Below are 27,371 nucleotides of genomic sequence, written 5' to 3' on the forward strand. Positions count from 1 at the left end.
TAATCGCGTTTTCATCATAACATACCACCGTGCTAAACCGCTTTGGGGGAAATGGTTTAAAAAAAAAAATAAACGGAATGCATCAGGGTTGAAAAGATTGAAGGGTGGAGTTAAGGACACAAAATAGATGACAAAAATAAAGCCCCCCCCCCCCCCCCCCAAAAAAAAATCTATTCAGGAAGGGAGTCGAACCCGAGTCAGCTGACCTTCAAGCTGGAGCACAAACCACTAGGCTACGACAGCAACTGGCAGATAGGGCTACAAAAGTGAAGGCATTTCAGCCGGGGTTACTCCGTCGTATGTGGCGTTTCTCGCGCATCAGTGAAGGTTCTGTTACCAACTCTACGGCTAAGAAAGGTTGCATTTGAAGTTAAATGTCCACTAAAATATCAAAGGGAACACCATTTCTGAACAACACAACGGTTTGCGCTCGCCTCTCGCAGTCGTTCAGGTGAAACTTGACCAAATCGGCTTGCCTGATACAGCAGATATTTCAACACTTCCACGTCATACTGAAACACTGAGCTACAGTTTAGTAACGTGATAGGTTTGTCAGTTCGTTCACTTATATTGCTTTCAGATTTAACACACCAAGATGAATGAAACAGTGGCACGGTTTTCGTTGCGAAAATGTGCTATGGCAGTGCTACGCGACCGAAGTGTGTATTATGTACACGCGGTGTTGCTCCGGAAAAGACAGAAGCGACATGTGACGTCAGTCGTTCAGTGGGGCGTTTAGGAATCGCAAATTCGCCTCCGGCCGAGACTATTAGCGGCTTCCATGCAGGCATTTGACGTAATTCGTTCACGTGCGGGATGGGATGTGAGCATGGTCGAAAGCCACGCTTTCCTGCTGGCCAGGAGAATGACCAAAATTAATCCGTAAAATAAATGCATTTTTAATTTTTACTCCTTGCGTGAAAGTCGATGAAACTTTGTATTTTTTCAAATGGATAGCTGCCTGGCTGAGGCATGACAGTAACTATAACAAGAGGCGAAGCCTTCAAGGCTCACGTAAGAAATAGACAAACAGTAACACAAACTCACTACACGAAGCTTCGCAAAGTCTTAATACCAAAAACCCGCAGCTACGGCGTGGTACTTTGACCCCAACATCGCTTCTCAAGTTTTGACATGCGAAGCTTCGCCATAGCTCGCAACGAAGTTGGGTTTTTTTGTAAGAAGAGTGCTTTTCGATTCAAGATGGACGACGAAATCAGACTCAATACCATAGTGAAGAATGCATTTATCGACTTTGGTTGACCCAAAGTACAAGAACTAACAGGCATGAAAATTCTCCGTATTTTCCGTATTTTTGAAAAAAATAAACCGTATTTTGTTTTATTTTCAGTAGTTTTCCTTTTTTTTATTTTTTTTTATTTATATATATTTTTTTTCCTAGTCATAGTTATAGTAAAATAGTTTTGGGGCCATGTTTGAATCCAATTTTAAGGCCTGAGCCTTGCACCAAATTGCACCCTTGAACAAAAAAATTTCCGGGGGGGGCATACCCCGGACCCCCCTAGAAGTCTTGGCGCTTCGCGCCTGCGAAACTTGGCGCTACGCGCCTGCGAAACTTAGCGCTATGCGCCTTCGAATTTTGTTTTCAGTATTTTTTTTTTCTTCAGTTTTCATGCCTGAACTAACCTCCTACCTGTATTATTTCATTCTGCGATGCATTGACATGTCGAATGAAACTCGAAATCCCAGCGCTCACGCCAACTGGTCCCGGCCGTGCTCAGTCAACGAAATAGAACACATACAATTAACTTACGTCATCATCAAGTACGTAAAGTACAATTTGTGACGTAAAGTACTCAGAAAGAAGCACACCACGCGCTGGTCGAGACTACGTGCAAGCGCTTTCTGACTAATACGATTTGAGACGCCAAGACATGAAAAGAAAAAGATAACTCTTGCCTTCCAAGTAGTCTCGGCCCGCTCAAAACCGAGACTTTCAGTAATTCCTTCGCGTGACGTCTAACCCTCTTACGCCATAATGTGACGTCTTCAAATGACGAAATGTTAAAGTTTCTACCACAGACATACACACGCACAAACACACACACACGCACACACACACGCACAAACGCACAGACAGACAAAGTTACGATCGCATAGGCTACACTTACGTGAGCCAATAGGGACATCCAGATTCAACCTTCGTCAGACGAACATTCGTCGGTGGTGGGGATTTCCTCTCTATTTTTAACTTTGTGCCTCAATGCGCATGCGCTTGGTTTTTGGCGCTCAGCACTGCTTGCCGAAGATCGGGATCTGCGTGGTGAAAAAGGCATGTTTGACGAACCTCAATCAGCAATCTTCGTGAGTACTTTTAGTCCTTTTCATAATGTTAAAAATATGTTTTATGTGCGCAGTGTTAAAGTTTAATATCTTTACGACGCTTCTGTGGACTGTGCATCTGTAAACTGTTCATTTTGGAGGCGTAGTGCATGAACACGGATACCCACACAAAACTCAGAACTTGAGTCGACGGGCGACATATCCTGCCAATTATATCCCTTGATCTCTCTTGCACAAGACACCTGTTTCCACTAGACATATTTGTTTTAGAGTTGGGAGATTTTACAGGAATGAATCTAAAAATCGAAAAAAAATTCAGTGTTGCTTGTGTACCCAGCATATTCAGATGTCTGGAATATTCCGATAAAAAAGACTCGTCATATATAACACAACTCGTCATCACTGTTTCGAAAAACAGACGAACGCACGAAGAACTTCGCGTAGATCTGGACCGAAATTAGAAGGTGGTGACCGTGACGGGATGTGACGTCACCACTTCAACAAACTCGCGAAGATCGGAACTCACGAACTTTTGACGAAGGCAAATCTGGATGTCTCTAATAACCGATGATCCATCTTCGTGTTACATAAGCCTGTCGGCTAACTCTCGATGAAACATGCTCGCAAAATTGTGACGCACACCAGAATGACGTAAAAAAGTGTTTGTCTCGGAATTGTGACGAAACTATTGCATGAATTTAGCATAAATGAAAATAAAGTTGTCTGTGCTGTTGTGATCCAGAAAAACCTTCGATCGTCTGGCTGTCTTCGACTTCGTCTCCACAATGTCCAGAAACATTTCTGTGGTTAATGAAATAGCCTTGTTCCATCTCTGAAATTAATGATGAATTTAATCATACTCTTGTGCTTGCTTCGGTTTCGCTGTTTGGTGTCTGGTGAAAAGTTGAACTCAGGCCCAGCTGCTTTGACTTTGAGTAATGATTTAGAAGACAGAATGCCAAAGCAAACGCACAGCAACCTAACGCAGCCCACCACAACTACCGCTGGAAATGAAACAGTCGTAACAGAAGAGAAAAATGTTACGGTCGCTGCGCCAGTAAACAAATTTCAGGCAGTAGTAGATGCGGGAATCATCGAAGACCCCGAGGTAAGACGTTTTTGACTCACCTGAGTAATAATAGGGGAAGGGCCCCTACTGACTAATAATATGGACCACTTTTTGTTTGTTGCTGATAACTAGCTTGTTTCCTTGCGAAGAAGTTTCATTTTGTGGTTCTCTCTCAGTTTAACAGTTAGGCCTAATTAGAGTGAAATAGCTTTGATAGACCGTCAGCAAAAATTGAATACAGAAAAAATCGCAAATGGTCCATATTAGGAGCCTGGGCGCCCAATATGGACCAGTGAAGCGGCCTTCACGAATCACCGTATAAAGCCCCCTATATTATTATTATTATTATGATCATTTTTATGCGCCTAATCTAGATATAGCCCTAGGCGCTTACATATTAATTTCTGCCGTTTGAAATGGAATTTTTTACAGACAGACAGACAAACAGACATTTTTTACACACAATATATAACGCATTCACATCGGCCAGTGAAGCTCAGTAGCCTATTAGGCGAGCATTCACCTTTCACGGCCTTTATTCCAAGTCAAACGGGTATTTGGTGGACATTTTTATCTATGCCTATACAATTTTGCCAGGAAAGACCCTTTTGTCAATCGTGGGATCTTTAACGTGCACACCCCAATGTAGTGTACACGAAGGGACCTCGGTTTTTCGTCTCATCCGAAAGACTAGCACTTGAACCCACCACCTAGGTTAGGAAAAGGGGGAGAAAATTGCGGCCTGACCCAGGGTCGAACACGCAACCTCTCGCTTCCGAGCGCAAGTGCGTTACCACTCGGCCACCCAGTCCACTATACTTCAAAATAACATGATACAACTTAGTGTGCAAGTCAGACTAATTCAAATATGCTTTAGATTTAGCTGTTTCGGGTTGATGAGAGCATTATTTGAAGCACACCAGGAAACTTAAGAAGCTTATCAAACACAGAGTGAAAATAAGTGAAATTATCAACTTCCACAAAAAAAGACTATTTGTTATATTTTTTTTGAAATCTCGAGGGCTAGTTATAAGTTATTTTCAGCAAGCTTCTTAATGAATTAATTAAAATTGCCTTTAGTTTTTATTGTCTTCGATTTGTTGAAGGTGGTCCATATATTACGGGACTCACACATACTTTGAGGTTTTGCTATTATTTTTTGTTTGCCGCAGTAGAAACTCGGGGTACACACTGTTAAAATGTAACAAATAATGTCTTAGCTGTCATATAGAGCCATTTTTGTGTTTATGAAAGCTTTGGCTGTGGACAGAAACGAGTCCGTTCTATGCGGCACATTCAGAGTGAACGCTACCAAAAGTGGAAAAAGCCAAACGGTTTTGAGGTTTGTGTTTCTGCAACTGTTTTGACATGTGCAACTTATCCAGAGAGGGTGAATAAAGCGAATGAAAGTGTTTTGAGCGCTCTAGCGCCGTTAGTTTGTCAGAACAGGAGGTGGTCCATATTTAGGAGCCGGTCCATATTAGGAGCCTTTCCCCTAATATTGAGTCTTTGAAATGAACAAGGACCGTACGTGAACAAAATACTTTAACGTTGAGGTTATATATTTTTAGATGTTTTTGAAGCTAGAGCTTTGAAACTTTGCACACTTCTAGCGTTTCATAAACTCCCTACATGACCCAAATCTGGTTGACTGTCGTCAAATTTCAGGAAGAACAGCGGGGTCCTGTTCGTTTATAAAATGACGTTTTTGAAACTTTTCACAAAAGACATAAGATGTTATTTCAACCATGTGCAGTGCTCATACACTAGGAAAATTGCTTGTCTTGCACGCACGTACACACGAACACACACACACACACACACACACACACACACACACACACACACACACACACACACACACACACACACACACACACACACACACACACACACACACACACACACACACAGTACATCGCGTTTACAACGTGTCCCCTTAACAGGTAGTACAATAGGGTTATTGCACAAATGTAATACTATATTGATATAGAAACCGAAAAATCAAAGTAAAATCTATACTATCCTCTCTAAAAATTAAAATCAAATCCTGTTACAATAAAATAAAAATAAAAACATTTCCAGGGTTGGGTGATGTCCCGACATGACCCACCTCAATTCCTCAAAATTTCAGGTTTACAGCGGGGTCACAACATGGAAAATCATCCATTTTTTTGTTGTTTTTGAAGGCTGGTAGTACTTTGAAACTTTGCACACTTCTAGGGTTGGATGACCTTTCGAAATTAAAGTGGACGAGAACTCATTTGGGAAGAGTGCTGTGCCCGTTTATCTAACAACAACCACAACAATGTCAACAACAACCTCAAAAATAGACGATGTCATACAAAACTTGATATCTGTCTGTAAACCTACACATTAGACAAAAAACAAACATTAGCTTTTATTTTAAGACCAGCAGAATTCAATGCATTTCTTTTTGCTTTCTTTCTCCGGAGCAGACTGACCACCGGAACCAGAGCACCACACTGTGGGCAGTTGGAGGGACGCTACTGGCCCTCTCCACACTCTTCGTCCTCGCCACGCAGTTTGAACGACAGCGCAGGAAGCAGCGCGCGCGCCGACTCAACGAGACCGGAAGTAGTGGCACCACGGACCCCATTGTACAGTTCGAGCTTCTGCGGCGCACATCCGGGGCCTCTCAGGACGGAGCGCCATGATGGATTCACTGACTGACTTCGAGGTTCCGAGACTGTTTAATCAAAGTAAATTTGGTGGATTCAATCAGTGCAATCATGGTTCACGATCTGAAATGAGATATGGCTGTTTTATTTAAGTTTGGGTCACTGGCTTCTATCTCAGATGGATTGAACAGCGACTAATTCAGAGATGTTGGTAGGCATGTTTTCACGCTTTGTTTATGTAATTCTGGGATTGACATTGTTTGGTGAATGGATGGACGATGAAAATAAACTTCGCTGGAGTACGTTTCTGATTGCACAGAGGAATTGTAGTTTTCAGTCATACTCCCGAACCCGACAGCTCATCTTGAAAAGGATGCAGCCTTAATTAGGATTCGCGCCGCAGATAAAGAACAGGCTATTGTCATGTGGAATAGCTAGTGTTCTAAAACTCTGCCATTCTCATTTTTTGTTGTATTATGGGGGTGTTTTGTTGTTGTTGTACATCTGAGTAATTAATCAAGAGTGGTAGGTCGGCCGGCCGGGCGTGTGTAGACAAAAAACTTAACGTTCAGGCCGGTTTTCTTGGATGTTGTTGAAGCCAGAGCTTTAAAACTTGGTTGGAACTTCTTGTCACACATCCATGGTTTTATGACCTCCAGATACTGTATAAGTCTAGTTGACTCTTCAAATTTAAGTGTCAAAGTGGTGTCAAGTTCTGGTCAAAACATGGAGGTAAAAAATAAGTTGGAGCTTTTAACCTTCACACACTGGGACTTTCGGGGTTTGATTGACATTTAGACATGACTCAGGTCTGGCTTATCCTGGTCAAATGGCAAGGTCCCAGTGGGTTCAATAAGTAGGAAATTGTCATTTGCTTGAACACTTGTGGAGTAAGAGCAGCAGTTAATCTGCTTCTGGTTCATGTTATGAGAAAGAGAGACACTGAGAGAGGAAGGAAAGAAAAGTGATCTAGGAAGTCGCAGCTTTATAGGCCTTATGCATAGGGCTTTCGATGACCGTTCTGTCAGTTAATTCAGTACAGGGAAAGGCCCTAACAACCCCCCCCCCCCCCCCCCCCCCGCGGGTTAGGGGGGGGAATTTACCCGATGCTCCCCAGCATCATTGTCGTAAGAGGCGACTAACGGATTCTGTTTCTCCTTTTACCCTTGTTAAGTGTTTCTTGTATAGAATATAGTCAATGTTTGTAAAGATTTTAGTCAAGCAGTATGTAAGAAATGTTAAGTCCTTTGTACTGGAAACTTGCATTCTCCCAGTAAGGTCATGAATATATATGTTGTACTACGTTGCAAGCCCGGCCCTGGAGCAATTTTTTGATTAGTGCTTTTGTGAACAAGAAACAATTAACAAGTGGCTCTATCCCATCTCCCCCCCCCCCTTTCCCCGTCGCGATATAACCTTGAACGGTTGAAAACGACGTTAAACACCAAATAAAGTAAAGAAAGAAAGAACAAAAACACACTTTTCTAAAGTTGGTGCATTCAGAATGATAATAAGCAAAAGAAAAATACCTATCAATAAAATACAAATTATTCTGCAAGTTCGTGTTGTTCAGTTTTCAGTGTGTGTTTGCTTGTGGTATCAGTAAAAACGGCCGCGTCGAAGGTTTACAACAACAACAAAAGTAATCGCCGGGCGTGCGTGCCGGCGTCGTCACAGTTACACACTGGTTGTGGCAGTGCTATGATTAATAACACGTCAAATATATTTCTGTTGATATTACCGCCAGTCAGTCACGTGTGCGTTAGCCTAAAATGACACCGGCCACCCTCAGAGTATGATCGTTCACTGCACCAACACTATCATAGACTGGTCCTGTGCCGTCAGTCCAGCGGCAGTGATGTGCTCTGATCAAAACCTTGTGATACCGGCGAATAACATCGGTCGCCGATGCCGGCAAAGTCACGTCAGTAGCTCAGTAAAACTCGAAAAAACTTCTACCGTACGACTGACTCGAACACAAACTAAAGGCATATTTCATGAAACCTTACAAATAACTATTCCTGCGGCGACGCTGTGTTTTCCTGAAATCGAAAGAAGAAGGAAACAATCCAAGGGAGCTTACTCTTATTACCTCATAGTGACCTTGACCCTTCCCCCTTTGGACTCGAAACGAAACCGACTGAAATGAGAAGCTTCCGTTCCGTTATCTCGTGTTTGAACAGGAAATCCGAAGGACTCTCAGCCATAAATACGTTGCCTCAATAGCCTGGTGTATCACCGCAACATGTAATTCAAGATAATACGGCAGCACACCAACGTACGTAAAGGAATCGTGAGTGTTTTATCCCACAGAAGCCGCAGCTCTTGATCAGTTGAGTCGGCACTGCAAACATGGCTTCCTTCGATGCTTCGGACATTGTCAGTTACTTAGGCAGCTGCAAGGATTATTTCGCCATTGTTGGCGCTGTTTGTTGCGGCCTGATTGTTTTTAAAGTGGGAAAGAAGATTTTTTCTATCGGTCTTCGCGCAATACGGAGATCATTCCCAGTTGACCTCCCTAAACACGGACGCTGGGCAGGTATGTAACGGTACAACAGTGAAAGAAGGTTGCATCCGTGTGTTGTGTCTGTCTCTCTGTCTGTCTGTCTGTCTCCTAGAAGATTTCATCATCTTGTATGTGTTTGAGTCTGTCTGTCAGTTTTTGCAGGTTTGGAAATAAATCTGTCTACGTGTCTTTCTGTTTGTCTATAGATGCAAATAAATATATGAAGGAAAACATATTTGGAATTCTTATATTACACACACATACACATACACACACACACACACACACACACACACACACACACACACACACACACACACACACAGATGCCCATGCAACATATGCACAGTACATGCACTTTATCTTTCATACAATACAGTCAATTCAATGATTTTTGTTAATCGTTAACTGTGTCGTATACAATATTACTGATGAGAGGCCTTGTTTCAGTTGTCACTGGCTGTACCGATGGCATAGGAAGATGTTACGCTCTGCAGGTATGTACATGTAATACATTGCAACTGCATGTACTGAAGTGCACACTCTCAGTATTAATACAAACAGTAAATAGAAACAGAATGTATGTCTGTGTAGGTTTAGAGGGGTACAGAAGTTAATATGATCGATGCAGATACTTCTCTGTTTATCAATTGATAAGCTTAGCTTTGTGTTCTCGATCTCTGCTTTGCACACTTGATTAATTATTGCTTGATTATTACACTGTGCATAATAAAAAAGAAAGAAAACAACATGAAGTGATTAAAGCTTTATACTTAATGCACATGATCAGCATTAAATGTATATTTTAAAAGTTCAGAATGCTTGAGAAAAAAAATAAGGAAAGATGTGCTGATTACTAAGTGTGTGTGTCTATGTGTATCAGTGGGTATGTGCATGTTTATCTCACTATCTGTGTGTCTCAGTGACTGATGCAGGATAATTTAGCCCTTGAAAATAGACCCCCCAAAAAATGACATTCCATATATATATCACCTGTGCTCCAGTGAAATATTTCAGAAGATGTCTAATTTTCAATGCAACAATAATTAAAATGAAAATAATCCCTGGCTCTGTCTTTAGCTTGCAGAAAAAGGCATGGACGTTGTTCTCATCAGCAGAAATCCACAGAAGTTGTCCAACGTTCAAAGAGAAATTGGTCAGTGCATACTAGTACTTACTGCTCCTTGGGATTTTTTAGCCAATAATGATGACAATGATAATAGTGATAAATAAGGGGGTGATAGGCTTTTTCCTACTTGGATTGCTATGCACAAAAGGGATTGGAGACATGAACAAACACATGCAGGTAAAAGACTGTGAAGGGCGACTCCTTCAATGAATGCTAGGTCTACAACAACAACAAAATCATTAACATCTTAGACTAAAAGGCATGTTAAAGGCACAGTAAGCCTCCCGTAAACCACCACGGAGCTCCCCGAGCGTCTACATACAGTACAAGCATACTTCCATTTAAACGCTCACCGAACGGGAACATCCTGGCTGCTTTCTGTCGAGCGTGAGAAATTTTCAAAGAATTTATTTTCGTGGACTTGGCCCTGAAGAACAATGGCGCCTCGTTTTGGTGCTGGACGGCTGTTATGAATATCCCGGAAATCACGCCCGGACAGTAAGCCTCCCGTAAACCATCACAGATACTGTCAGGCTTTTACACACAGTACAAACACCCTTCCATTTGAACGCTCACCAAACGGGAACATCCTTGGTGCCCTACGTAAAGAGCGAGCAATTTTTAAAGAATTAATTTTGCAGATTGTCTCGAACACTTTTTGGACCCATCCTGAACTCAGGTCAAAAATGAGTTACTTCCCTTAAACTGACGACAGCCGTGGATCGATGATTATCAGAATGTTTTTGGACCGTGGTGCGTTTTTGCGCTAGACCTAACTTTTAAAATCTAGCTTGTTACACAAACATTCTTTAATCATAAAAGAATTCTTTTTTCATCAAGACAAGATCAGTGCAATTCGAAGTTGTGAAAGTTTGAAAAAAGAAAAGCCCGGAAGCAGGGTCACGCAATGGTCTTAGCAGACGACGGTTTATCAGTCAGTGCATATCGCCGTTCCTCTCAACAGTCAAAAGCCATCGCTAGAGTTCTTGTGAACCACAGCCGTTTGTTTCGTGCATAAAAACGTGCTATTGTAAATAAGCTCACATCGAGTCGCATTCAAATAAGGCTAACTGACGACTACATTGTGAAAAAGGGAAACTGGATCACACGGGTTCACGATGGCTCAGGGGTAAGATAAACCACGCAAAAATAAATTCTTTGAAAATTGTTCGCTCTTTACGGAGGGCACCTAGGATGTTCTCAATCGGTGAGTGTTTAAATGAAAGGGTGTTTGTACTGTGTGTAAAAGCCTGACCGTATCTGTGATGGTTTACGGGAGGCTTACTGTGCCTTTAAGAGCTTAATACTCATGGAATTATCTCAGGTTGTTTTTTGTGGTTTTTTTTGTCCTGGTTACAATTTATTGTATACTGTGTATGTTAAACTGATTAATTTTTTTTCACAGAGAAGAACAGCAAGTCGCAAGTGAAGGTGATTGTAGCGGACTTCAAGAAAACAGACATCTACGAGAAAATCAAGCAACAGTTAGAGGGGCTGGATATTGGAATTCTTGGTAATGTTAGGTGTTTTGTTGTATTTTACAGTTTTTTTTAGTGAGCCACAGGGCTTGACTGTTGCTAATATAGTAGTACAAGGGTACAAGATGTTACCTCTCATACCCTCCCCACCCCACAATGATGATGAAATTGATATTTAACAGCCTTAGTGGCATCAGTGAGCAGTTTGATGTAAGTTTTAAAAGAATTTGTTTCATTAATGAACATAATGTTATTCACTAATTGTCATCTGCTGATCGACTAACATGGTAATTAAGTGATCTGCTTTTCAGATGTTTGAATTTAAGCATCTCTAAAAGTCTTCTTGTATGCTATAAATATATTAATAGTGCACAGAAGGTACTTAAAGAGAGCAGTTGGAAAGAGTACTGTCTATATTAGTTTGAAGAGAATTAATTTCTTTGGTCTAAAAAGCTCCTGTTTAAAACTATTGGCAGACCAAACGAACTAGAGGGAGAGAAGTGCGAAGAATACATCAAACAAGTACATGAGCAGATCGAGTTAACAGAACTGGTTTCCAAGCATTGAAATAACAGACTTACTAAAACTGCAACTTATGCCCTGTGGCATGTATACAGGGCAACCGCCCTGATATGGCCCTTCGTGGTCGGCTGGGCGTTAAGCAAACAAACAAACAAAATGTATACAGGGCAGCATTACAAAACAGAGGGAAAGAACAAAAGGGCAAGTCTGCCGACATCCTCAATTTTTATGGTTTGATCACCAGCCTGATCTAAGTGTTTGACGGATTGTTTATTATTATTATAATACAATTTTGAATTTCAAGGCATTGTTGTCTATAATCAACAGAAAATTCTGTTTTAAACTGTTACAGTGAACAATGTTGGCATGCTGAATGCAAGGTCCCCAGACTACCATTGTGATGCAGAAGACTTTGAACAGGTGTGTGTGTATGATCTGAGTACATGTGTGCGTGAGGGAGTATGTGTGTGAGAGAGAGAGTGTGTGTGTGTGTGTGTGTGTGTGTGTGTGTGTGTGTGTGTGTGTGTGTGTGTGTGTGTGTGTGTGAGAAAGAGAGAGAGAGAGTGTGTGTGTGAGAGAGAGAGTGTGTGTGTGTGTGTGTGTGTGTGTGTGTGTGTGTACCGGTATGTATATATGCGTGCGAGTTCACATTTTATAGTTATGTTGATACCTTTTCCAAAACTACAGCATTCTTTCTTCCTGAGGGAAGGAAATTGTTTTGTTTGTTATTGTCAGGTTAGTTGTTTTGGTGTTGTTGTTGTTGTTTCTGGGTTGTTCTTTGGAGGGAGGATGTTGTTCTGTTATGAGGGAAGAAGATTGTATGGTTTTGAGGGAATATATAAAGAATTGATTCTTTTTGACATAAGGCGATTCTACACATATGATAGTAACACATGTATTTTGAGTTATAAAGTTAAAAGAGAACATTTATCTAGCATATGTTCATGTATTGTAGGGATTTATATGTACATGTACATGTATTTTGGTTTTATCACAATCTGTATTTTTCAATTCTTACAATGTCAAACAGTTCAACAAGGATATCATCAATGTGAATATCCTGTCCTGTGTTATGGTAGGTCTTTGTAGTTTTATTATCTTTTTATCTGTAGCTCACCTGAGTAGTTATTGAGTCATAGTAATGAGCCATCTTCCTTTGTATGGATGGACGGTCTTGCCGTCCAGCTGGCGGTCATGCATCCGTCTGTCCATGACCAAGAAACTTCATAAACATTGGATTTTCTCAGATTTTTTTTTTAAAGCTAGAGCTTTGAAACTGTACACACTTCTGGAGTTGATGACTTCCCAACATGAGCCAAGTCTGGTTGACCCACGTCAAGGTCACAGCCGGGTCCAACTGAGGTCATAAAATGAAAAATTATCAATTTGAAGCTTTACACACTTCTAGGGTTTGATAACCTTCAGACATGATGCAAATCTAGTTGACCTTCTTCAAAATTTAAGTTCACAGCGAAGTCGTGTTCTGGTAAAAGAAACTTGAACATTATCAATATTTTGAAAAGTTTTTAAGCTAGAGCTTGGAAATTTGACACACTTTTTAAGATAACCTTCACAGATGACCCTTTTTAACATTACCTTCACAGATGACCCAAACCTGGTTGACCCTAAATTCAAATTTGATTCGCTTGTGACTTCCCAGCAAGCGGCCGAACATTCCATCAAGCTAAGTTCTTGTAATTTATTGTTTGTCCGTGCACTTAAAAGACCGTTGGGTCGATATATTTGTGACTGTAATATATGGTTTTGTCAATAACAAACGTTCCAACAACTTACCTTGCTTAATTTTTTTATTCTGGTTCAAACTTCATGGTCATTGTGGGGTCATGTGCTTATCAAAAAGTGGAAAATTATCAGTTTGTTCAATATTTTTAATCATTCATCTTGAACCTTTTTGAAGCTATATCCTCGAGTTTAAAGCTGTCCACATTTCCAGGGTTTGATGACTTCTAGGGCATGACGCGGCTAACGTTTTGTTGATGCTGATCATATTTCAATGTCACAGTAGGGTCAAGTATGGGTAAAAGGAATGAAGTCATTTTCTTCAATGTCCATGGAGCTAAAGCAGCTGATAACTTGTTTCTGATTCATATTACTTATGGTGAAGGTGAGTCTTATAAGCATTTGCTTTTTGAGTTGTACTGAGCATTATTACTGTTATGTTGTTTTGCTTGATGAGTGTTTTGAGTTGGCTGTGTGTGGGTGCATGTGTCTGTCTTCATTGGTGCATGTGTGATACATGTATGAATGCGTGTTGACATGCAGGCATATCAAATCTAATTAAATGTTATTTTACGAGGATTGTGGCTTAACCATTACAATCAAACTTTCTTTTCAACCAGCCGATCACCCAGCGAGGGACTTTCTCCAACGCATGAGTGACAGAGACAGAGAGAGAGAAGAATGGGTGAACTTTGTGTGCAGGCATTTATTGTGTGTGTAGCTATGTGTGCATGCATGGGTACGTGATTGTGCTTCCTTCAAAGAACCATTAATTAACTTGCATTTCCACTGTGAATATCACACACAGGAAAGGCATTATAGCTTGTGTCAATATAATGTATTATCATTGTTTTATTCTTTCTCCCACAGATGACGGGGATTGCACTGCCAGGTATGCTAGAGAGACAGAGGGGAGTCATCATCAACATCGGGTCAGGTGCAGGGGTGCGCCCCCTTCCCTTCTTCTCCATCTACTCCGCTACCAAGGTAAATTGAAATGAACAGAACATCCGTCACAAATGTTTTCAATTGTTGAGTTACTGCTGCAGCCAAAAATTGTTGGACTACACCTTTAGATTGCTTGCATTAGATGAAAAAAATGGTTGTGAACCCATGAAAGTGAACTAAGCAAGTCATGTACACAGAGATGCCAACTATTCTACTTTCCCTGCAGCATGCTACTTTGTTGCAAACATTTCTACGTTGTTACACCAAGCTAAAAGTTGCTACGCTCAAACAATAGAAAGCAAATGCAACAGCGTCCTTTGTTGTGAGTCCTGATACTCATTTCTGCTTCTCACTCCCTGTTAGCAGTCAGAATATGGGTCCAAAAAACTGATCTCCCACTTAAAAGTGCCATTGCAGACACTGTCATCTTCTTCTTTCTTCTTCTTGTCGATCACACGTCTATATTGTCAGCCCGGACAGTGAGACAAAGCAGACACTGTCTAATGGAACTGTTCTCTTCTGTTATTGTAATCTAAATAAAGTTATGAAAACTGTACATTCTTGTTTGAGATAGCATACACGCGTGTGTGCTGTTGAAGACAATTATTGCTATACTTGCTGTACTTACAAATTCAAATGGTTACACTTGAGGGTTCAGGGGGGTTGGCAGCTCCGTGTACAATGAACCCCTGCCCCATCCTGAACTCAGGTCAAAATGAGTTTGGCTCATTCTATCCCTGACACTCACAGGATGCCTTGGTTTTCCTTGTCTGGCGAGGAAATCGATTTTTTACATATTTAGATCTTTTCGTAATGTGTTATGGATGTAAGCAGATTCGCGATCGTCGATAATGATTTTTCATGGTGTTGTGTAATTTTTAAATTACAAAGGAATTGATATCTAAGACAGTTTTAAGCGAGCTATTATTCGCGTCTGTATTTACTGTGCAAACAACTCTAAATATGGCAAAAGTGTCACGTGATAATCAACCGTTTGGTTTTGGCGCTCGCTGGAGCAGACAATTTTTTTACAGTGATGCAACCATATATTACGGTCTCCTTTCGGCAGCAGTCCCAAAATTTCGACTTGTTTTGACCTTAGAACGATGTCTTTATCATAACTGTGAAAAACAGAACAGAGATCACCGTCGAAGTCGGCCAATCTGCAATCATTTTCGTCTCACGAACACTGCTCTCGAACAACAAATGGGAGATAACTCTGTATTCTTGTTTCGATAGATTCGCGTAGGACTTTAGCGTCCGGTCAGAGGGACTAAAGCGATAACGTGGAGCGATGATGATCAGAGTGACCCCTGCCCCTCTTAGAAATACTAAATGAATATGGTCCTGATGGAACGTTAAGTGGTTTTGTTTTGTTTTTGTTTTTCATTTGTATTCGAAAGAATTAAGGGACAGTTGGATTTGCGCTTTGAACTCTTTTTGCAAAAGGATACTTTGTCATTTTGTATATGAGCCTTGATTGATGTGATTGATTGATTGATTGACTGACTGACTGACTGACTGACTGACTGACTGATTGATTTCCCAAGAGGAGATTTAATGTCCATCTGTTAGAACTTTTCTGATGGCTTTCTTTTCAATAGGCCTTCGTGGACTTTTTCACACGAGCTCTGAATATGGAGTACTCAGCTAAAGGAGTGTCCTGTCAGGTAAGCTTTTGCCTCTGTCGTCATATTCTGTCTTTTCAGTTGATCTGCAGTTATTGACCAGCACAGTAGCTAGTCTAGTGGTTAAGATGATGGCCTTTCATGTGGAAGGTTCGGGATTTGAATCCTGGCTGTGATCTCCGAAGGCATGTTATGTGAGAACGTAGTCGGGTGTTTCATCTTTCATTAGCAACTGAAAGAATAAGGGGAAAGTTTTGTGTGTGTGTGATTGTTATAAATCACACTTTTGTTTAAAATGCTAAAACATATTATTCTTGTGGGTTTTATAGCTTTTTAAAAAGGCATGATCTCAATTTTTGCTATCAGGAGAGGCCCCAAAATGGCCTTTATAATTCTAACATTCATTTTCCGTCAGGGGGGCAAAGCCTCCCTGAACCCCCTACCGGGGCGTTGCCCCTGGACCCCACCTGGGGCCTAAGCGGCCCCTGGACCCCGGCTCACTTTCCTACTTTTTGAACATTTGCTGGTCTCATGTCTGATTTTCAGCTGCTCCGGCCCAACATGGTGGAGTCCAACATGTCGAGAGACATGTCAGTGGCGGCTGGCCTGACCAAAGGGATGATTTTTCCAGATGCTGATACCTTTGTCAAGAAGGCCGTACAGACGATTGGGAGAGAGTGTGTGTCTGGCGCACATTGGCCGCATGAACTACAGGTATGTGGCTTTATCCAGTGAAGAGTGGGAGTGTCTTGGGTGAGTGGGTGGTGGCATGAACTACAGGTATGTGGCTTTATCCAGTGAAGAGTGGGAGTGTCTTGGGTGAGTGGGTGGTGGCATGAACTACAGGTATGTGGCTTAATCTAGTGAAGAGTGGGAATATCTTGGGTGAGTGGGTGGTCACATGAACTACAGGCATGTGGCTTGATCTAGTGAAGAGTGGGAGTGTCTTGGGTGAGTCGGTGGTGGCATAAACTACAGGTATGTGGCTTTATCCAATGGCGAGTGGGAGTGTCTTGGGTAAGTGGGTGGTCACATGAACGACAGGTGTGTGGCTTGATCCAGTGAAGAGCGGGAATGTCTTGGGTAAGTGGGTGGTCACATGAACGACAGGTATGTGGCTTGATCCAGTGAAGAGTGGGAATGTCTTGGGTGAGTGGGTGGTCACATGAACTACAGGTATGTGGCTTGATCCAGTGAAGAGCGGGAGTGTCTTGGGTGAGTGGGTGGTCACATGAACAACAGGTATGTGGCTTGATCCAGTGAAGAGTGGGAATGTCTTTGGTGAGTGGGTGGCTGCATGAACTACAGGTATGTGGCTTGATCCAGTGAAGAGTGGGAGTGTCTTTGGTGAGTGGGTGGCTGCATGAACTACAGGTGTGTGGCTTGATCCAATGAAGAGTGGATGGGATGGGGTTGTCTTGGGTGAGTGGGTGGTCACATGAACTACAGGTATGATCCAGTGAAGAGTGGGAGGGATGGGGTGAGTGGGTATAGGCGAGGTGTGTGTGGGGGTTGGGGGGGTTGTGTGTGTGTCTGTGTTTATGTCTCTGTATGTGTGTATATGTGTCTGTCTGTTTGTCTGTACAAGTGTCTGTCTGATTGAGTATGTGTGTTTTGGTGCGCACATGCACACAAACATTTGTACATGTTACCATCAGACACTTGTTTATGTTTATTCTTGTGTGTGCAGCAATTTATCACCACCATGGTACCAGAATCCATGCTTACAGGAGTAATGCTCCAACAGAGGAACAAAATGGTGGAACATATGAAGAAAAAATGAACAGTTGGAACCGTTTATAAAGACTCCATGAACTGTCATTCGGACATTGGAGGTTCTACATCTACACATTGATCAATCACTGTTACAAACTGAAAGAGAATTTTTTACCTGACACGTATTGTTTACGATTTACCTCACACATTTTGGAATATATACTGATTGTGATTTTGTCCAGCAAGTATTGATTTCTTGATTTTTCCTGCTGCTGTTGTTGTTGTTGTTACCATGTGAACAGGTTTCCGTTGTACTGGTTTGGGTTTACAGACAGACCAGTGTGTTTATTGTATTGTACAAGCGTACAACAGTTTCAGAGAAAATGATGTTGAATTTGACAAGGACTGCTTCATCTGAGTTGCATTTTCCAATCAGTGTTATCTCCCTGTCCCTCCTCCCCCCCCCCCCCCCCCCCTCTGCCATTCCCACCACGGACACATGCACCCATCTACCCACTAGCTGTTACATGTACTTATTTACTTTAGGTGAAGGTCAGCTGGATGGTCAGGAATGGCTTTATTGTACATCACAGCTTTAACAAAAAATGTCCTCATGCCGTGTAAATGATCATGTAAATCCCCACATATTTTCTTTCCAGGCTTTTACAAACTAACAAAGTGTTGTTGTTTGTGTGTGTGTGTTTTTGTTGGTTTTTACAACAGTGTACCTCATATACAGTAAAACCATTTAAAAGTGTTGTTCTGTTTCATTCAGTGCTAATCTAGCTGTGATCTAGCATGCATAATGATGGTGCCTTTGAGGTTTATGTCAAATGTCAGATGTAGATCAGCAATCAACTGTGATTTTGCAGATTTTCACACACACACACACACACACATACACACACACACACATCCACACACGCACACACACAAACACATTCATGCATGCATTTGTGTGTACATGTGGGTTTTTCTGGTTGGAGCCCTTGTTAGATTTTTGACAGTTTTTGTTTTTGTAGTTTTGCTGTTTGTGTGTGTGTTTGTGTGGTTTTCTTAAGGTGGCTGTGGGGTGTTGATTGTTTGTTTTGCGTTAAAAAATTAAGTGTAAAAAAGTCGGTTCTTTTACAAGAATTAGCTTCTGCTTTTTTGGCTATTTGGGCTTGGAATTTGTGTAAAAGCTGAAGCGGCATTGTGCTTTTGGAGATCATTTAAGTGTCGCTAGAGAGTCTAGCATAAGATCATTTAAGTGTCGCTAGAGAGTCTAGCATATACATGTATTACTTTTTGGAGAATGTTGTTTTAATACTACTTTTGAATTTTGAAAACACACATGCAGTCTTGTTCCCATAAGACCTGGTTTCAATGTGCTGTGTTACTGGTTACAACTTGTCTTCATTTTTATATTGATACAAATGTACTCAATTGAAAGGTTCAAAATTATGCAAAGCATTGTGATCATATGTAAGATGTCTTTGTTACAGAACATGCATTATGAATTGTTCATATGTTATACATGTATGTTAGTTGTTGTTTATTTGTTATGCATATGTAAAGAATGTTTAAACCAAAAGAAAGTTTGAACAAACAGAATGCCTTCAGTGTCAGTGTAACACATGCACACTTGTGCACACACACACACACACACACATGACACACGCATGCATGCATGCATGCACGCACAAACTCACACACACACAAACACACCTGACCAGAGACAAAATATAGCCCTAAAGGATCATAGAAGGGTACTTTTAAAAAAAAGTCACTGCTAGTACGGATGGAGCCGAGAGATAGAGAGAGGGATGATGAGACGGAGAGGGATGATGAGACGGAGAGGGGTGACTCGGACCCACAGACTGTGATGCAGAGGTGGAGGGGAGGGGAGAGGGGGGGAGGCAGCAGAGAATGACAGAGGGAAGAGGAGGGGGTGTAGAAAAGAGATTGAGAGGGAGGGTGAGAGAGGGGGGAGGCATATCGCAAAAGTCGGATCAGTAGTCACAGTGTGTGTGAGTACCACTGAGTGCATGTATGCGTGCATGTGTGTGTGCGTGCATGCCTCTGTTTGTCTGCCTGTCTGTCTTTGTGTGTTCACACATTCGTGTGTGGGCGAACTCGGAGAACAATTTCATCGCGATTCAGTAAAGGACATAATAATCTGTAGACACACTTTTTCGACAAGGATCTGCGATAGCGTTGAGGTACCGCGAGAAAGTGCGTATGGTTGCGTTCACGATGGCTCTGGGGTATCACAATAAGAAAACGTTTAGCGCTGGCTGAGGGATTCTAGACACTCGGGGTTTGGGGCTGTGATCGTGCATATTAGTGTTGGGCGCAAAGTAAGAATCCGGGGCAGAGTTGGAATAATCGGGATTTCCCGAAACCTCATTTGATTTCCAACAAAGCGCCGCATTTCCGGAAACGAGCTGCCTCGTTCTAGAAATGGCAACCCTTCGACTGGCACAAAAAAGTATACCCAATTCACAGGTCATGAATAAGGCATATAAAAAATCAAGGTCTTATCTGTATAAGACTTGAATTGGGGGTGTGGGAATTGGGGGTGTGGGGGTACACTGTGTAACAATTCTCTCACTAGTGACACTCAGCGCATGCAGCTAGCTAGTTGCCGCTGCTGTCTCGATCTATTTTGAACACAATGATTTTTTTTCTTCTCAGAGTAGAGTGTTAGTTTGTTACAACAGGCTGAAATCATCTTTAATTTGAATCAACATTTTGCAACAATCACTGAATCACATCAATATAGCGCACAGACTCAAGTTGCACATTACGTTTCAAGAGCCTAGATTACCATGCAGTGACAAGAGCCTACTCAGTAAAGGGACGTAATGCTGTCGATCTCTACAGCCCAGAGAGACTGTGTGAGTTTAATATATAATCAGTTAAGACCGAGTAAAAAAAGTATTACAATCGATAGTTACCAGTGAAAAGTTATATCGGAACACTCTTGTTGTGTTTTTGTTGTTGTAAAATGTAAGATCTGAAACGTTAAAAATTACGTAAAATTGGTGCGTTTTGGTCGAGTGGGATGGGTCGTTGAACTGTGTTGTTACAGCCCGCCGAAGTTATCAAAAGTGTTTTTTGCTTTTTGTAATTCGGTTGGTTTGGTGCGTTATACAATGCATCTGCTTTTTCAAGACTAAGCATTGATCACTTTAAAACACAAGGATCATCATTGGCCATCATGACTTGTATCATATTACATCGCATTCTAAGAAAGAGCAGAATTCTCACTATGCGCGCGGTACATTTCTAGAATCGCGTAGCGCAAAGTTGGAATTCCTACAATGGCGGCCATTGTTGGAATTCCAACAAAGCGCAGGTCATTTCCGGAAAAGCGCCGATGACGAGATGGGTCGCAACATCAGGCTGAACGAGGACAAGGGGAGGGGGGGTAGACATGAAATTTCAAGAGCAGTTAAGAGTTGGGTATGTGCCTATTTTTAGCTCATGTAGTTCCGCCGGTTTAGAAGTGGCACTGATTATTGGTCCAGGGTGACTTAATTATGGATATCGACCGGAGAAAAGAAATATATTGCCACAGTGGCACAGGGGTTCCAGACTTTTGGTCAGAGGGACGCATAAATAAACTACGAAAACTGACCCAGGTAACAGCTAGCGGCCTCATACGCTCGTACGCAGATAACCGTATGCACTCAGTCACACTTACTCTCATTCAGTCTCAATCACAAAGCGACACACACACACACACACACACACACACGGGCTTATACCCACACCAACAAACATATACCCGGCACCCACGCACACACAACACGCGCGCGTGCACTCACCGTGATTCACACACAAACATACAGAGGCTCACTAGTCGCGCACACACACACACACACACTCTCACATACCACTTAATTTGTTTGGCACGCGACCCTGTGGCACTGTCAACAAGGAACCTCTTAAATCCATCACTTTCTCTGTCGACTCGATTTATGACTCCTCTGACCTCAGTGGTACCACAGTGATTCAATTTCTTATATCGCTTCCTGGTTCGTGTATCGTTGTGCGTGCCAACGTTGAGTCGTGTCACTTTTGGGTCGCAGGCCAATTAAGTTGTGTTGGCCAGGAGTTACTAGTTATGGCTGATCAGCAAGTCTTGCTGACTCCGCACAGCTGGGACATTACAAATACCCACCTGAAGGTATGGCAACACCTGCCTTGGCTACATCCTAAATCCCGCCCTAAGAGAGAGTCAGTGAATTTGCTCCCCTGCGACTGATTATGTAGCCGTATTTGTTGTTGTTGTCAGTTGTTGTTGATGCGGGTCAAATTTAGCGGCCCCAGACGGTATTTGTTTGTATGTTCTTGTTCTTGTTCTTGCTCTTGTTTTGTCTTCTGTATTATGAAAATGTAAATCTAATGTAGTCAACTTATATAATTATGCATTGAAGTGAACATCTAGTTCATCGCACACAAGCCATCAGCACAGGAACTATTGAGGTCTAACTTCGAATGACGTATCACAACGTGCGCGGTCGTCCTTGGCGGTCAAGAAAGCCGCGGGCGCAGCCGCCGCGATGATCATTGCGCAGACGACACTTACACTGACCTTGTGTTTGTGGTCGTGGATATTTTGTTTAAAGAGACTGCCCCGGAAAAAGCCCCCGGGCGTTGTAGAAATGCCAAGTTCATTCATGAAAAAATTACTTTAGTGTTGCACCTTTTTTTTTATATATATATATATATATATATATAAGCCAGGCGTGAGGGGCTTGAGCCACAAAAGCCCTCGCGCGGAGCTTAAAAACGCCACAGGCAGCAACTGACGAACACATAACACTTCGCCAGCTGCACGGTGACCTCGGAAGCACGAGCTGAAAATACCCTGACCGACTGAAAACACGGGGAATCCCCAGCTAACCCGGGCCACTCACCGCCAACAACACTGAGTTGTCGCCCTGTCGTCCCTGACAATGTTATGATCTATAATAGCGCTTTGCTGAAACGATCGAAAGTAGGCTACAGTCTCGACTACTGCAAGTGAAGTCAAGGATAATATTTATAAGTGTATTCGCCCCAAAACGAGTTCTCCGCATTATGTGACAAGTGCAGGTCAACCTCACTGTAAAGTTGTTACCAAGCGACCTCGGTGGTTACTCCCCCGTGCCTTTTTATTACACTTAAGTAATGTAGTTATTACTTAATTGAATTTTCAAGAGAGAGAGAGAGAGAGAGAGAGAGAGAGAGAGAGAGAGAGAGAGAGAGAGAGCATGTTTAAAGAACTTACAACTGTCAGATCTGCCTGTACATTCGTGTACAGTACATCTTTGAGAAAAAAAGTATATATCTTAAGCAGAAGAGATACGGGGGAGTAACGAGATGCTCAGCTCGTTACTCCCCCGTATCGCTACTCCCCCGGCTCGATACTCCCCCGGCTCGTTATTCCCCCGGCTCGTTACTCCCCCGTATCGCTACTACCCCGTACACAGAAAATGACTGGATAACCCTGTGATGGTAAGTTAGCATGAAATATTGTTTTTCCGGAGAAATTGTCTGGATAAACAAACAAAGAAACAATCAAAACAGCTGGACAGGGGGGGGGGGGGGGGACAATATTTCATGCCAACTTACTATCACAGGGTTATCCAGTCATTTTCTGTGTACGGGGGAGTAGCGATACGGGCCGGGAGTAACGAGCCGGGGGAGTAGCGAGCGGGGGAGTAGCGATACAGGGGAGTAACGAGCTGATCCCGAGGAAATCTATGAAATGATGAAGGTTCGAGTAATTGTATATTTCTGCACGTGCAATCGATATGCAAGAAAATTATTAGGCAGTTTTTCCTTACGCGCGAATTATAAACCCGCTGCGATGTTTCTTCACACTATCGAATCATTCAAATCTGCACTCAAGACATTCCTTTTTTCCAAATAATCCATGCATTCTACACTGCCCACCCCCATCCCACCCTGAATAACTGTACATATTTAATGGTTGATGGTGTGTGTGTGTTAGTGACTTTAAGTCTCCGTGTGTGTGAATGAGTGTATGTGCGCCTTGGGTCGCCTGTTGGTGAGACATGTGCGCCGGCGTTACAAATATTCGTATTATTATTATTATTATTATATGAGTGTGCATGAGTTGTTAATGCGAAAGAATGTGTATGAGTGCGCCTTGAGTCGCCTTGTGGTGAGATATGTGCGCGTTATAAATTCTCGTATTATTATTATTATTATTATCAGTTCTTCCTGGCACAGGTAAAAAAAATACCACAAAAAACACACCTCCACATCATTGTGACTGAAATTGCATGTCCATGCGGTCGACTTCACGTGACGGTGTGGCCATTAATTCTCATGAAACACTCACGTGTCACTGAGTGTTCTATTCCAAAACAACAGCAGCAACAACAACCTGACTATACATTCAGGAAGGAAAGAAGCAAAATCTTTCACACGCTCACGTCAGCTAGTGGCACGTGCCAACCCCCTACCACTCCCACACATGATATTCAGAGCACGCGTAGACACCCACCTTCACAGAAGAACAGTGCACAGTCATTTTGCCGGTTTTAATGGCTTCCGCCACATTAATTGATCATTTACGCAAGAAAGCACCACTTCAGTCCAATAACCACGACCACCACTACAACATCAACAACAACACGCCATGTCTACGCCATTAAAAAAGGCAGCTTTTAAACAGGAACCAAAATCATAGAGAAAACAAAACTCGACGCTGCCCGATAATTATGTATAATACCGGTGTAACACGAAATGTTTACTCCACGAAAAATTTACTCCGGAGTATAAATTTCGTACGAAATTCTTTCTCCGAGTACACCTTTCGTACGAGAAAAGAACTCCCCAAGGCACAAAAAAATTACTCCCTCCACGAAATGTTGACTCCCCATTTTTTTTACTTCCAGTATAATTCTCGTACGCGATAATGGGATGCGGGCGAAGGGTTAATGCCAATATGTGATCTCGCGCAAACAAATGTTGCGCTACCCTCCCTCCACCCCTTCCACCACCAAAACTAACAGGGGACAAGGGAGTAAAAGTTTCGTACACCTGGCATGGGAAGTTAAATTGCTCTTGTTAGGGTGGAGTAATTTATTCGTTATTTGTTCGTCAGGGGAGTAACATTTTTGTACGAAATGTTTACTCGAAACTCACCTGTCGTGGGGAGTAATTTTCTCGTGTTATGGGGGAGTATTATTTTTCGTAAAGGGAGTAACATTTTCGTACGAAATTTAAAATGTCGTGGGAGTAATTTTCTCGTGTTACACCGGTAGTTGAAAAAAAGACAGGGAATTCCCCGCGAACTTTGCCGCAATTCAAAGTAGGTCGGTTCAGGTTCACACACACGGCGGCTTACTTCACCTGACAACACACGCTCTTGATTGACGGCAGGCTTTCACCGTCGAACGCAGAAGAAGAAGAAGAAGAAGACGGCAGGCTAACCGATTTTAGTTTTGTTTTGGGAAATATTGCAAGTTCTGAGAATTTTCTGCTTGGTGCACAGACACAAAGAGACACAGTCATGCAGTACAAACAGAAGAATAAACAAAAATACAAAGAACAAGTCGCGTAAGGCGAAAATACAACATTTAGTCAAGTCAAGTCAAGTCAAGTCAAGTATTTTATTGTTTTGGGCCCAGAGGGCTTTGAAACAAAGATATAATTTTAACAAAAGCTGTCGAACTCACAGAATGAAACTGAACGCAATGCAATTTTTCAGCAAGACCGTATACTCGTAGCATCGTCAGTCCACCGCTCGTGGCAAAGGCAGTGAAATTGACAAGAAGAGCGGGGTAGTAGTTGCGCTGAGAAGGATAGCATGCTTTTCTGTACCTCTCTTCGTTTTAACTTTCTGAGCGTGTTTTTAATCCAAACATATCCTATTTATATGTTTTTGGAATCAGAAAATGATGAAGAATAAGATAAACGTAAATTGGGATCGTTTTATTAAAAAAAAATTTATTTAACAATTTTCAGATTTTTAATGACCAAAGTCATTGATTAATTTTTAAGCCACCAAGCTGAAATGCAATACCAAAGTCCGGCCTTCGTCGAAGATTGCTTGGCCAAAATTTCAATCAATTTGATTGAAAAATGAGGGTGTGACAGTGCCGCCTCAACTTTTACAAAAAGCCGGATATGACGTCATCAAAGGTATTTATAAGAAAAAAGAAAAAATATCCAGGGATATCATTCCCAGAAACTCTCATGTAAAATGTCATAAAGATCGGTCCAGTAGTTTGGTCTGAATCGCTCTACACACACACACACACACACACACACACACACACATACACCACGACCCTCGTCTCGATTCCCCCTCTATGTTAAAACATTTAGTCAAAACTTGACTAAAATTAATGTAAAAACTGACACACAGGTACAGCAGGATGAGAGGGCACGCACACACCGACTGACTGACTGGCTGAAACTGGAACCGTCTCAGTGATAATGCGCCGCGCACACACAGGCACACTCAGTGAAACACGCACGCACACACTCGCTCACACACACACCAGGGGCGGAGCAGTTAAGCCGGGGGGGGGGGGGGGTTACAACCTGGGGTTCAGGGGTGTACCGACCCCTGGTGGGTTTAGGGGGCAGATCCCCCATGAAGCTGAAGAATTTTAGCTATTTTATAAACAATGTGTGGCTTATCCTTGATTTTAAACATGATCAACTGGTGTCAGCAGCCACTCATTATTTCTTTTCAAGAAATATTGTTTTTTCACAGACAGATTTTTTTTTTGACTGCCAGAGAGGGGGGACCGGAACCCCTGTAACCCCCCCCCCTAATCCGCCCCTGCACACACACGCACACACACACACACACACACATACACCTGTACACTCACACACACACACACACACACACACACATACACCTGTACACTCACACACTGACACACACACACACACACCGTCACACAGACACACACACACACACACACACACACTCTGACACCCATATCATTCACCCGGTCTCACACACAAACACGCCGTACGACTACACACATCCGAGTCAGTTACACACCCACTCTCATCGAGTCACCATTTACATCATACCTTGACAGAAACAAACCTGATCCAGTTAATCGCAATAATGCCGCAGAAAAACAAACTATTTTGCTGCAGAAAAAAAATGATGCTTCGGTGGATGATGACATTATTCAGAAATGCTGCGGAAAACCCGTGGTTTTTTTTGTGTTTTTTTTTTTTGGGGGGGGGGGGGGGGGGGCAGCATTTCTGTTCTTCTGCAGAATAACTGAATTAAGTCATAATCCGTTAAGGATAAGAGATACCGAGTTCAGTGAAAACTGCATGTGCCTGTGGCTACTGATTTCCAGACAAAATAATCCTGTGTTTAGTGGAGAAAAGTGACTGAAATTAATTGTACACATCATCTCATTGTCATCATTTCACGCGCATTAGTTTTTGCGTGACGCAAAGTAAAAATCCGGGGCAGAGTTGGAATAATTGTGATTTCCCGAAACCATTTGATTTCCAACAAAGCGCCGCATTTCCGGAAACGAGCTACCTCGTTCTAGAAATGGCAACCTTTCGACTGGCACAAAAAAGTATACCCTTTTTCACAGGTCATGAATAAGGTATATGTAAAAGCAAAGGTCTTATACAGGGGACGTCTTGAATTGGTGGGTGGGGGGTACACCGTGTAACAATTCTCTGACAGCTAA

At 42.2% G+C, this 27,371-nt stretch overlaps 1 protein-coding gene across 1 annotated transcript; it reads left to right on the plus strand.

Annotated features, from left to right (window-relative positions):
- The first annotated feature begins 7,379 nt into the window (after positions 1–7,379).
- Positions 7,380–19,275, plus strand: LOC138971124 (very-long-chain 3-oxoacyl-CoA reductase-like). The gene is made up of 10 exons (XM_070343749.1): positions 7,380–8,554; positions 8,972–9,018; positions 9,602–9,677; positions 11,056–11,163; positions 12,003–12,070; positions 12,681–12,725; positions 14,261–14,377; positions 15,943–16,008; positions 16,513–16,680; positions 17,657–19,275. Exons 1-10 carry the CDS (start codon positions 8,368–8,370, stop codon positions 17,747–17,749), a joined length of 975 nt encoding a protein of 324 aa, XP_070199850.1. The 5' UTR covers positions 7,380–8,367; the 3' UTR covers positions 17,750–19,275.
- The last annotated feature ends 8,096 nt before the right edge of the window (positions 19,276–27,371 follow it).

The sequence above is a fragment of the Littorina saxatilis genome, linkage group LG7, assembly GCF_037325665.1.
Source record: "Littorina saxatilis isolate snail1 linkage group LG7, US_GU_Lsax_2.0, whole genome shotgun sequence".
Classification (NCBI taxonomy): domain Eukaryota; kingdom Metazoa; phylum Mollusca; class Gastropoda; order Littorinimorpha; family Littorinidae; genus Littorina; species Littorina saxatilis.

Coding starts and splice junctions, on each gene's coding strand:
- LOC138971124 (XM_070343749.1), top strand. CDS start 8,368: ATGGCTTCCTTCGATGCTTCGGACATTGTCAGTTACTTAGGCAGCTGC. Junction 9,678..11,055: donor CAACGTTCAAAGAGAAATTG/GTCAGTGCATAC, acceptor TTTTTTTCACAG/AGAAGAACAGCAAGTCGCAA. Junction 16,009..16,512: donor CTAAAGGAGTGTCCTGTCAG/GTAAGCTTTTGC, acceptor TCTGATTTTCAG/CTGCTCCGGCCCAACATGGT.